Below are 11,667 nucleotides of genomic sequence, written 5' to 3' on the forward strand. Positions count from 1 at the left end.
AAGGCTTTGTATGCCTGTTAATTCTGGTGCTCAGAATAAAGTGGCATAAAGTATACTATTAAGTATAGCATAAAATAAGAAAGAGTAATGGTACGTATTTCCAGTCTGCATATATATACTGTGTGCAGCCAGAACAGGACAATACATAATGATGGTTGTACGGGTTTGTCATAGAGATAAAAATGACCATGCTTGAAAACTGCTTTAAGACTATGGATGACACTTAAGAAATGCTACACATCCATGGACATGTCCGCAATGAGTTGTCATTAGTTATTCATAACAAGCTTCATGCACATATTAGTTCTCTGAGTACTTCTGTGGCAGTATTTCTACTTAGTCATTTAAGCTCCTAGTGTCATCTTTCAATAAAGAGATCAATGTCTTGCATTCATCACTAACACAAAGCCTTTCCTCACCTGCTGTCAGGAAGGGTGGCTTGATGAAGTATGTTTCACACCAGCTCTCATGATGACATGAGAAGCAGGAGAATCAGACTGTGCTTTTGAAATGGTTTAAAATGAGTTACAGGTGTTTTAAGCATAAATTTTAGACAACAGATCAGTTTGGGGGTGGGAAGAGAGGAAATGGCATGGCTTCTAATCTATATTCCCTCTTGCAGAGCTGAAGGTGTAATGAGAACAATGGCTCCTGAAAAGCTGCTGAAGAGTATGCCAATATTACAGGAACAAATTGATGCACTACTTGAATTTGATGTATGTATTGAAGCTGACCTAGCATTAATACTGGGCAGTGACTTATACATGATGCATTGTAATGAACACGTTTCACCTTGTAGGTAATGCTTTACTCATCGTCCCCTAGGGCAGGCCAAAAAATCCCCTTTTCAGTGTCCCACTGAGGTATTGTTGCCAAGGATGGCCCTTGCCCATATGTATGAAATGTAAAGACTGCGTTTTTGGTTTTGTAGAGGGAACTTCATCAGTGGGGGGGAAGAAATGGGCAAAACAAGAAGACTGCATACTCTGTTTTCTGTCTCTTGGCAATCAACTTCTTTTGGGGGAGGAGGGGAGGTCCATTAAAATACTGAATATACATTGTTTGGCTTTCTCAAAATATTAATCTGGTTTTCAGCTGTGAACTAAATTGGCTAAAGTTTGATCTAGACTGTTCATACAAATAAGTGTGTACGATATATTTATCATGTCATGAATGTTGGTGGGATTGTTTATCTGGATTGTTTATCTAAGGATTAAAACAGGAATCAATTGTTGTAGGAGGCACAGTGTAACATTTCAAAGAGGTCTTTGAAGGAATTGGTTCTTCTCTTGTTGGTGGGCAGCAAGATACACTTTGAGGTGGCAGGTAGAGCCCACTGCAGCTCTCAGAAGGAGGCCTTTGAAGGGCATGTCTCGCAATGTGCTTTCCATTCCTTAAATGGCATAGGAATTGTGATAGTGCTCTCAGAAGATGAGATGTTTTTAAGAAAAGAAAGATCTTTTAATAAATGAGCGCGTATTTTCTTCTCAAGTTAATGTGAGAACTGAAAGGGTCTTGACATCATTAATCCAAATGCATTGTCTCGTAGACTTATTGAGGTTTAGTTAAGTTCTGCTGTAAACTGATGTCTTTTGTCCGTTTCATTAAAGCTGTTAATAGCATCTCTGCCCTCCTCTTCTTCATAAGTGAAGGAGACAAGACTAAGATGTTTACTGTTGATGTGGATACTCCTCTGCTGTAGGGGATTGTTTTGGAGTGGTGAAGAAAGCAATACTTGATTTGCTAGCCAAAGCTTTTGTCTAGTGTCTTAGCATGAAAACTTCAGTGTTTGATTCTGTCTATAACAGCACTGAATACCTGATGTAAGCCAAAATGTTTAATTCCATTTGACATTTGTTTTGTTAATAGCTGATACTTTGTGTGTAGGTTCATCCAAATGAACTGACAAATGGCGTCATAAATGCTGCATTCATGCTTCTGTTTAAAGATCTCATCAAACTTTTTGCTTGCTACAATGATGGGGTTATTAACTTACTAGGTAAGTAACCTGGCATCTTTATCTCACATACCATTAGCAAGTGAAGAATCAGTTTCAGATCTGCTTCAGTTTTTTTATTTAACTTCCGTTAAAGCTACGTTTTTCTTCACTCCTCTAGTCTGAAATGAGAGGAAATTTTAAGCTTACGTTAGTGTTCATCTGAGGCTGGATCTTCACATGTCCTTAAAAGTGTGTAGATGTGTATTTTAAAGACAGTGACCATCTCTATGCTTAAAGAAAAGTGTGGTGCTATGTGAGCATGTGTAATATGTCCTGCAAAGTTAGAAGCTTTTGCATTTTTAAGATACCCACATTCTTCTGTTATATCACAGAATCAATTAGGTTTGAAAAGACCTCTGACATCTTTGGGTCGAACCTGTGACCAACCACCATCTTGTCACCCAGACCATGACACTGAGTGCCATATCCAGTCTTTCCTTAAGCACCTCCAGGGATGGTGACTCCATGACCTCCCTGGGCAGCCCATTCCAATATCTAATCACCCTTTCTGTGAAGAATTTCTTCGTAATGTCCAACCAAAACCTTCCCTGGCCTAGCTTATGACTGTGTCCTCTTGTCCTGTCACCAGTTGCCTGGGAGAAGAGACCAACCTCACTGGGCTATAACCTTCTTTCAGGGAGATGAAAAGAGTGATAATGTTATGTGGTAGCCTTGTATGAAGTAATATACTCCTGAAAAACATTCCTGATCTTCCTGAAATCATGACTGCCAAAACTGGATCCCCTCCAGAACCCTACCTATCATCAGCCTACAAAGTGTAAAGGAGGCTGTGAGCATGTTCTGAATCTCAGGCAGCCTGCTGTGATCACCAGCATGACACAATGGGTTGGGCATAAAAATTCAATTGAAATTTCACTGTCTGCTGCTACCTAAAGCATAAGTTTGGGTTCAAATATGTGGCAGCTGGGTTTAATAGTGGACACAAATGGACTTTAGAGAGCTACTTAATTGAAAAAAATGGGTTCTTTGGAGTGAAGGCAATTTAGAGAGGACATGTATTAAAATATGCTTAAGTATCCTTAATTATTTTGAACTTTAAGTTGGGTAGCTACTTCACCTGCTTACTTTTTAGTCTTTAAAAATGGTTGACATTACATACAATGCTGTGGCTGGTTGAGGTTCAGTTTTATGGTCTATATAATTCTTTAGCAGCTCAACAAGCCCAGCTTCTAAATTATACTAGACAAGAGGAATGCCACTAAATTTATGTCCAAGTAATAAATGTTAGCATAGTGTCATATTCTTGAAACGTGATTTTTCTATAAACTAGAGTTGCTGATTTAAGACCTAATGTAAGACATCTTAACTGAAATTTACCACATTATTTCTTTAGAGAAATTTTTTGAAATGAAAAAGGGACAATGTAAAGATGCTCTTGAAATCTACAAACGATTTCTAACTCGAATGACCAGAGTATCAGAGTTTCTTAAAGTTGCGGAGGTAAGTGGCTTTCAGTCTTCTGGAGTCTGGCACTTATATATTTTGTGATTTTTTTTTTTATTTTCCTTTTTTAGCACCAATGTAAAATATTATTTGCACTTGTTAAGCATCTCTCTCAACGTGTGTAAATAGGTCTGGATCTTGGATCTGCTTGTTCAGCTCTTGTAGTTAAGCCTTGCTTAGAACTTTCACATGCCTCTATGGTGCAGCCAAACTCAGCTTTCCTGGCTAAATTAACAGATGACATGACTTCAAATGGTCCAATATTTTTGAGAAATTCTGTAATAGATGCATACCTCTATGACATGTTTAAACATTAGAGGAAGATACAGCAATTGGGAATAAAAGCATGTAGATTTTGTAAGCCTGGGTTTTTTTTAGTCTTTGCAGCCAACATAAACTTAACTGTAATGTGAGATTTTTCTGGTTTTGTTCCTTGTTATCATCCTCTTATGTGGATAATAGGAATATTACATGGTTAATTAACTCCTTTGCTGGGTTCTCATTTGTGGTAGTTGACTCTTTGGCACAGGGTGCACATTTTCCATGTTTCATACTTCATTATAATGGACAGCAGTAATGAGCTGAATAAAAAGTTTGTTTCTTTGCTAATTCACTTATCTATGGAGAAGCCTGATAGACTCCCTAATGACTCATAATGTCAGATATGAGTATTGAACTTGAGGGAGGAAAGTACTTAAGAGACACAGGTCAGCTTTTCTGGACAGTGGTTATAGTGACTATACTTCAAAATTATGAGGTGCAGTGGAGCTTGTTCTTCTGTAAAAGCCAAACTAGCAGTCACTCTGAAGAACCACAGTGAAGCCACAGGGCCATTAATAGAAGATTGCAGACTTCGATCTTAATTTGCTGCCCTCTGAGACAGCAGTACCTGACCAGTGTATTTGAGTATAGAGTATGAATTTCTTGTGTGTGAAATCAAGCTCCATTATTTTATCCTTTTATTTTAAATGGATCTTTATTTTGGGGGGGGGGGAAGTCTGCTGAAGGTTGTTGAAGGTAGCTACTGGAAAGGTGGATGTGTGCTTTCTAACTTTGTAGTGTTTTTCTAAAGAAATTGCATTATAGCTTGAACAGCAGTTCTACTCAAAATTAATGCCTGATGCAGTGGAATAATGCTCTTATGTTTTACTCTTTTTTCTCCACAGCAAGTTGGAATTGACAAAGGTGATATCCCTGATCTTACACAGGTAAGCTTCTCTTGTAGTCTTTTTGAATTTGTGTAATAAATAAAAGTTTTGCAATGAGGAAAGCACACCAGGAATGCAAATGTTGGTAGGAAGTCATACCACCTAACATGCTGTAGTATCCCTTTAAGTATCACTTGCAAATTGCCCTGGATGCCTTCCTTTGTGTTTAATGTGAAGAGGATATTAGAGGAAGAGATCCGTGCTGAAGAGTTTACCTGTGGCAGTTTTGATGCCAGTAAAATTGGAACAGAAGAGCAACCCAAACTGCTTAGCAGCAGCAAACCCCATCTGTTTGTATAGTTTTTGTTCGTGCAGGTTTTTGATAGCCTCTTGAAAGCCTGGTTTAAAGCAGCATCAGAATAGTGTCTCTCTCAGTTAAATGCCACTTAAAAATTTTGGAAGTGAGACATTATGAGAATGTGGAGAGTTTTTATCTTCGTGGATTCCAGATACATGGTGCTATAAAGTCTGGCCACTCTTTCAGCAGAGAAAAGCAGCATGTGCAATACCAGACTTAATCCTGAAATAGCTGATGTAGTATGTTCCCCTAACTCTGTACCTCAGGGGCCTTTTTTTAACACAGTCCAGTCAGTCATGAGCTAAGTCCTTAAACCAGAAGAAATCACCTCAAATCCAGTTAATGAAATATGCATAATAAATTCCTGTGGCACTTGTATCTGCTTCTGCTCGTGTTGCACCAGCCTGTTCTGCATCGTCAGGGCTGTACTCACTCAGCTGCACCCTAGTTACTGCTCGTGGATGGTCCCTTCCCCCCCATGAGCCAACACTTTAAAATAGAACAGTTCTTTTGGAAGGAAAGGGTCTGCAATGATCATCTCATCAAACTTCCTGACCACTTCAGTGGTCTGCTCAGGTAGTCCCTCATAGCTGTCTTCTTTCAAAGGCTGCTTGGGACTCACATGCAAAGGCTAGCCTGCAACATGCTGTATAGCTTATGTATGCAACCTAGGCAGTGTATTTCAGAGAGAAATAAATAAAAGGTGAATAATGGAACTGAATTTCAACTAATAACTAGTACCTAATTCCATATAGTATCAATGGTATACCTAAATTCCTGTAGAAATCCATGGTAATAATTGGTAGTATTCTGCAAGAAATTGATTGTGTTGACACTCCATGTTTACATATTTGGCAAACCCAGACAAGTGGTCCCAGTAGTGCAATTCACACTGATAGTTGTCATCTTTGGACTTTATAGTTTGGCTGCAGAGTTTTGGAGGCTGAGACAGCATCTTTGCAGCTAAAGATCTTGGCTCATTTTTATTTACTAGCATTTCTAAAGTATGACAGTTTTGCCCTTAGTAGCTAGTGGGGAACCTATATCTAAGGTTCCAGCATAATGCTGACTGATAGATTGTCTAATGTTAAAGCAGTATCTAGAGGAAATTAAGCAATGTTCAGTGTTGCAAATTGGGTACTAGATAGTATTTTCTTTCCAAATTTTTGCCTCTGGGTAGAAATTTTCTGAAGCTTCCTCTCTGAGTTCTGTTTGAAAGAAAAACTTTGTATTATCTTGTTGGTTTTTAAGAAACCTAAGATATTGGTAAGATATCCTAAGATATTGGTAAGAAACCTAAGATATTGACTAAGATATTGGTAAGCTATCTAACGTGTCTAGAGGTAACTGGTAACAGTAGATCATGGGATTATTATTATTATTTTTTTGAAACATAGTTTTTCCTTACGTGTTTAAGTCACGCAAATTATAGCTTACAATATAGCCTTTTGAATACAAAGAAGTCTGAATCTCTGGATTTTTTTAGTTTGTTTTACCTTTCTTCTTTTACTTGCTGCTGGAGAATTCTTATAATTAGGTCACTTGTGTTTAACCAATTCTTATGCCCAAATGAATTGAAAATTAATAAATATGCCTATAAAAGGAGCAAGGTCAAAATGTGTCTTCATTGCTTATGTACGTGGGACGTACTTAAACTCAATGTGTCATCTAAGATTATTTTGAGCATTTTAAATTTCTGCATGTGTTAAGTTACTGGTTTAATACTAAAATTAATATGCAGACACTGCAAGCACACTAAGCTGTGCATTGGAACTAGCGGGTGCTGTGCATCCTGAAATATCTGATTCAGCCAGCAAGCTGGTTTTTCAGTATAAGAGCAGTGGATAATCTTGTTTTCAGGCAACACAAACTGACTTGTTTGATAACTATGTCTGCCCTGAAATTAAAGACATTATTTATGAAAAACATCATAGGTATTGCTATCAGGAATTCTGGTTGATCTGAAGGAGACTGACAAAGAGAATTCCCTGTTTAGAGACTAATGAACTGATGAACTTGCAACCCTGATAAAATATTCAATTATTTTATGCTGCTCTATCTCTCAAGGGTTTCTTCCCTGCTTGTTGATCTTCTAGGAGTCTACTTATCCAGACTCTATTTTTGTACTGGAGTAGCTAAGCCCAGTGTGCATTTACAACTACTTTTTCTGTCTGCCATTGTGACAGCAAGTGCCTGGGGGTATTGGCTGCTGACCACAAAAAGGTTGCTTAAAATAAAACCTAAGATCAGGGAGGCCTGAAAAAGCTTAGTTTTTTATAGATGTCTAAAATAGTGATCTGTCTGCATTTCGAGCTAGCTGCACAGTAACCTTGCCTGGGTACCATTTTGAGAAGAACAGCTGTAAGGTTTTGTGATGTTGGGAGTCTTAAACCAAAGGTAGCTCCCTCTGGGGGCATTGGAAAGGACTTTGTTTTGTTTAGGCTGCAAATGCTTTCTAATCCTCTGGTCATGGAAAAGGTCTTGAGCTTTGACTACAGGCAAAACTGAAAGTGTGACCTCGGATCTATGAATCTTAAAATTAACCCTGTGGATGCCTGTGCTGTTGTGAATGTTTAACACTGATTTAAAGCATGATGAGCAGCACATTCTGGATTTAGGCTTCAGGTGCTGCGTATGGGAGGTAAATGTTTTCTCTCTGTAAATCTGGACACAGTAACATCTTTTTAAAAACTGCCTTTCCCTAAATACTTCTAGTATGGAAATCCACTATTTCCACACTGATGTAAATAAAGTAACTGCATGAGCATGCACATGGTGGACTTCAGGGAAGTTGGTGCTGGATTTCAAAGTATGGTTAGATCACTGCAATACATTGAGGTGTGTATCTTTGTCTTTGCTTTCAAGGCTCCCAGCAGTCTCATGGAGACTCTTGAGCAACATCTAAACTCACTGGAAGGAAAAAAACCTGGCAACAAGTAGGTATATATGTTGTACCATCTATCTAGGCATATTAGTGACTATGTGGGATTAGCTGATGTTTGAGTTTGCCTCCCCCAACCTCTTTTTCTCACTTAGCTAGAAAATAAGTAAGACAAGGCTTTTCCTTTCCTTTGCAAAGTCATCTTAATGGCAACCTTTTCTTTAAATACTGGTGGGGGGAAAACACACAGAACAAGACGACACTTTCTAAAATGAAGTAAAATTAATTGAGAAAAACTAGAATGAACTGGGGGTTTGCATGCTGCTAAGGCTTTTATCATCAAAATCGATTTATTTTCTAATGGTTTTGCATCTTCTTACTAGATACTTGCCATGGCTAAGTCTAGGAAGGATTAAGCTAAACCTCTGTTTTCTCTTTTACTGTTGCTTTCCTTGCAATTTAGCGAAGGGTAAGTACACACCTTTACATATCAGTTGCTTGCAGGCATGGTTATGTGTATTTTTTAAGGTGGCTTGAACACTTAGAAATAATAATTTTCTTTGAATGGAGCTAAATGGTTCATTGCTTTTGTTTATAGTTATTAAGTTATTTTTTTGTAATTTCTGTGATTAAAAGATCTGGAAATACTCTAATCAGTTCTACAGCTTCCAGGACTTATCCAATTCAAGTTACTTATGGGATGGATGCTAGTTCAATACTGGTGCAGCTTTATCTTCAACTTCTCCTTTCATCTCTTAGATCAAAGCAGCTCTAAAAATATGTAGCAGTATTTTCATACCTCATAATGAAAGCAAACAAATGCACTGACATGCATTTTAAGTTATGATTAAGGCTTTGTCAGTTACTGTTAGTGTGATTTTTGTGCATGTGGGAGAACTTTCAGCTTGAACTTTCCAACTCACTGTTCTCATACTTTTAAATCTGGTTATTTTCAAGTAACTCTGACTTTCTTTAAAAGTAAGTAGATTTTGGAAATGTGCTGACACATCCTCAGAAGACTTATGTTAGATAACTACTTCAGTATTGGTGATGCTTTGCTGCTGTTGCATGGTTTTCTAATATGATGACATCTTGCCCCAGTAACTCTTTCCTACTGGCTCCTGTAGGCCCCAAAGCAAGATATTTGCATGTATCTCTGCCTTCCCTCCATTTAGGAGAGCTTATTTAAAGGGCAGAATAATCCTGTGATGCCAGTTAGTTTAACAGATTAATTTAAGATTTGAAGTAAAATTTGCATTCCTTGTCTAAAGTGGCACATGGAAGTTTGAGAAATGTAGAGGGCATGCAATTGAAAAGGTCTTCAGAAAGCTTCCATGCTTAGGTTTTGGTCTTTTTGCAGGAATTTTGATGAGCAGAAACATAATTTCAAAACTGTACTTACCTGAAAACCCCCTTTTTTTCCTAGATCTGGGGCTCCCTCTCCTCTGAGCAAGGTAAATACTGCCAATTGCTATCCTAGATAATTCTTGTTCAGGTGTTATGGTTTAGAACATTGGAAGGGAATAAAGAGTTAAGTTTTAATCTCCTAATCTACTTTTTAGACTTCGCCACATAATTGACAGAATTGCATCTTTCAATGGCTTTATAAATGGCCCCATAAGAGCATGCCACTGATCTGAAGGGCTGCAGTGCTTGGACCAGTCAGGATGCTAAGGAACTTTACCTGGATGTATGATTGCTCTATGTGAAAGCATAAAAGATACACATATTTTTATCTCAACTTCTGGGTTTTGGTTTTTTGGGTTTTTGTTGGTTTTTGCTTTTTTTGGTTTGTTGTTTTGGTTTGGTTTTTTTTTACTTTCACTTCACCTTAATCCTCATGCCACTGGGAAACTTGCTCCAGGGTATTTCTCCTCCAAATACTTCACTCTTTCACTCCCTCCACAGCTTTTTAGGAGGAAGTTCTGACTCTTCTAAAACCCTGTTCATGTAAAACGCCATGAAAAAAGGAAGAAAAATTTCATCCAATATATCTAGTTTCAGAAATTACCTTTAGTGAGACTGCTGACCTTAATTTAAAGCAAGAGTTGCCAGTGAAAATACCTTGGTTTGAGTGTCAGATATACTAATGAGCTTTATGGTGTTAGTAATAGTAGCTTCTGGTATCCCTGGAGCATTGCCAGGTGCCATGGCTGTGTCTCATAATAAGTGTTGTGCAGGAAAAACACAATGAAATATTCTGAATCGAAAGTAGGGGTTCAATGCCTGATTCTAGAGAAAGCTCTTAAATTTCTTTCCGAAAAGCCCTTTACAAAAAACAACAACAAAACCAACAAAAGAATAAACGCCCCAAATCTCCTGTTTAATATGAGAGCAGTTGGTGAGAACTACATGATGGGTCAGAAAGTGTTCTTAAAACTTTAACCACATCTTCCTTGATGCACATGAGGGATTGGGACCATTATAGTCTTAAACCTTAGTAAAGCTTTGAGGAGAGTCCAGGAAGCTTACACTTGTCTGCTAGAGTTATGATGATGGGATGGCAATAGAAAAACTCAGAGGAAAATCTCTTTGAATTTGCCATTCTTTTTCCTTCTTAGAAGTGGTCAGAATGGTAAACAGTACTAAAATTAGGTCTGGGTTTCAGTTGTTAGGAAAAGGATTTCTCTAGCATGTGAGATGCTGTACCAAAGCTTTTAGTGTCTTTTAGAATTAAATTGACACTGTGCAAGGTAACTTGAGTCTTCAAGTTCACAGAGGAGTTGCAATATACTCTTCTGAGTGTCTGTCCTTACCATACTTAAAGTATCTTTATCCAGAATTGGAGGAGCTAATGAAGCAAAGTCATAGGCTGAGCTGTCTTTTGTATCTTCCCAAGGACTTAACCTTGAGTGCTGTTGATGGCTCTTTAAACTCTCTTCTGAAGATTTACACTCTTTTAGCTGGTTTCTGACTATTTCTCTTCTCTCACCATTTTTGTGGTTAGAGTACTAAGGTGCTGTTGTGGACAAAAAACTATTTCATTCCACAGACAAAATGAAGAGTCTGACAAATATGGAAACAACCTCTTTAGAATAAACCTTGTAGAAACTTTTTTTCTTCTTTGGAGTCACCTTGAGGTTTCTCCACTCTACTGTCATTTGAAAACTTAGCCCTGTCTTCCTTAAATTCTTTCAAAGGAAAGAACAGCTCATAATAACAAGACCTGAGGTCAAAATTGGAGTTTTAAAGTATGTGCATCTATGTGCTGGTATATTGAATGTATATTTAAAATATTTCTCCAGTCTTCTCCAGCCACAACTGTTACATCTCCTAGTTCTACTCCAGCAAAAACTATTGATACATCTCCTCCAGTTGATCTTTTTGCAACATCATCTACAGCTGCTCCAGTCAGGTAAGTTAAAAAGTGAATTTGAGTTACTGAGCTTTGTGTAGGTACCAAAGTCATACTTGTAACAGGAGGCTGGCCTGTAGGGCTTTGCTTATTTTACAGGCAGTGTACATCACTATTCAATGGGCTACATTATTCTGCCACTATAGATCACAAATAAACTCTAATACCCCCCCACCAAAAAATGCTGTACAGAATTTCTAATTGAGTAGACTGAAGTAATGTGCTAATCCACAGTAGTCTTTACTGACCTTCAGGATTCTCTTTCTAAAACTGCTTAGTTAATATTCCCTTTTCTTGCTTTTCAAATCAGTTAATCAAGCACAAAGATAATGAACTTCTGAAGGTTAAAGTAAAGATAAACATTTTACCTGTGAGAAAATCTGAACCTTACTTTCAAGTCAAAAGCAGAAAAAAGCGCTGTTGCTCATTGTAAAGAGCAGAAGTGATTGAACTTTAGAGGTT

The 11,667-nt window shown here is 37.8% G+C and overlaps 1 protein-coding gene across 1 annotated transcript in view; it reads left to right on the forward strand.

Annotated features, from left to right (window-relative positions):
• The window catches only part of SNAP91 (synaptosome associated protein 91), a 68,024-nt gene that overhangs the window by 23,455 nt on the left and 32,902 nt on the right, over nucleotides 1-11,667 (forward strand). Inside the window, exons 6-13 of the mRNA XM_085056410.1 lie at nucleotides 623-716; nucleotides 1,888-1,999; nucleotides 3,354-3,460; nucleotides 4,630-4,671; nucleotides 7,835-7,905; nucleotides 8,314-8,319; nucleotides 9,277-9,304; nucleotides 11,096-11,205. Coding sequence (XP_084912536.1) covers nucleotides 623-716; nucleotides 1,888-1,999; nucleotides 3,354-3,460; nucleotides 4,630-4,671; nucleotides 7,835-7,905; nucleotides 8,314-8,319; nucleotides 9,277-9,304; nucleotides 11,096-11,205 — 570 coding nt within the window. The remainder of the gene's footprint in view (nucleotides 1-622; nucleotides 717-1,887; nucleotides 2,000-3,353; nucleotides 3,461-4,629; nucleotides 4,672-7,834; nucleotides 7,906-8,313; nucleotides 8,320-9,276; nucleotides 9,305-11,095; nucleotides 11,206-11,667) is intronic.

This window comes from Lichenostomus cassidix, chromosome 3 (genome assembly GCF_008360975.1).
Source record: "Lichenostomus cassidix isolate B80296 chromosome 3, HeHo_3.0, whole genome shotgun sequence".
Classification (NCBI taxonomy): domain Eukaryota; kingdom Metazoa; phylum Chordata; class Aves; order Passeriformes; family Meliphagidae; genus Lichenostomus; species Lichenostomus cassidix.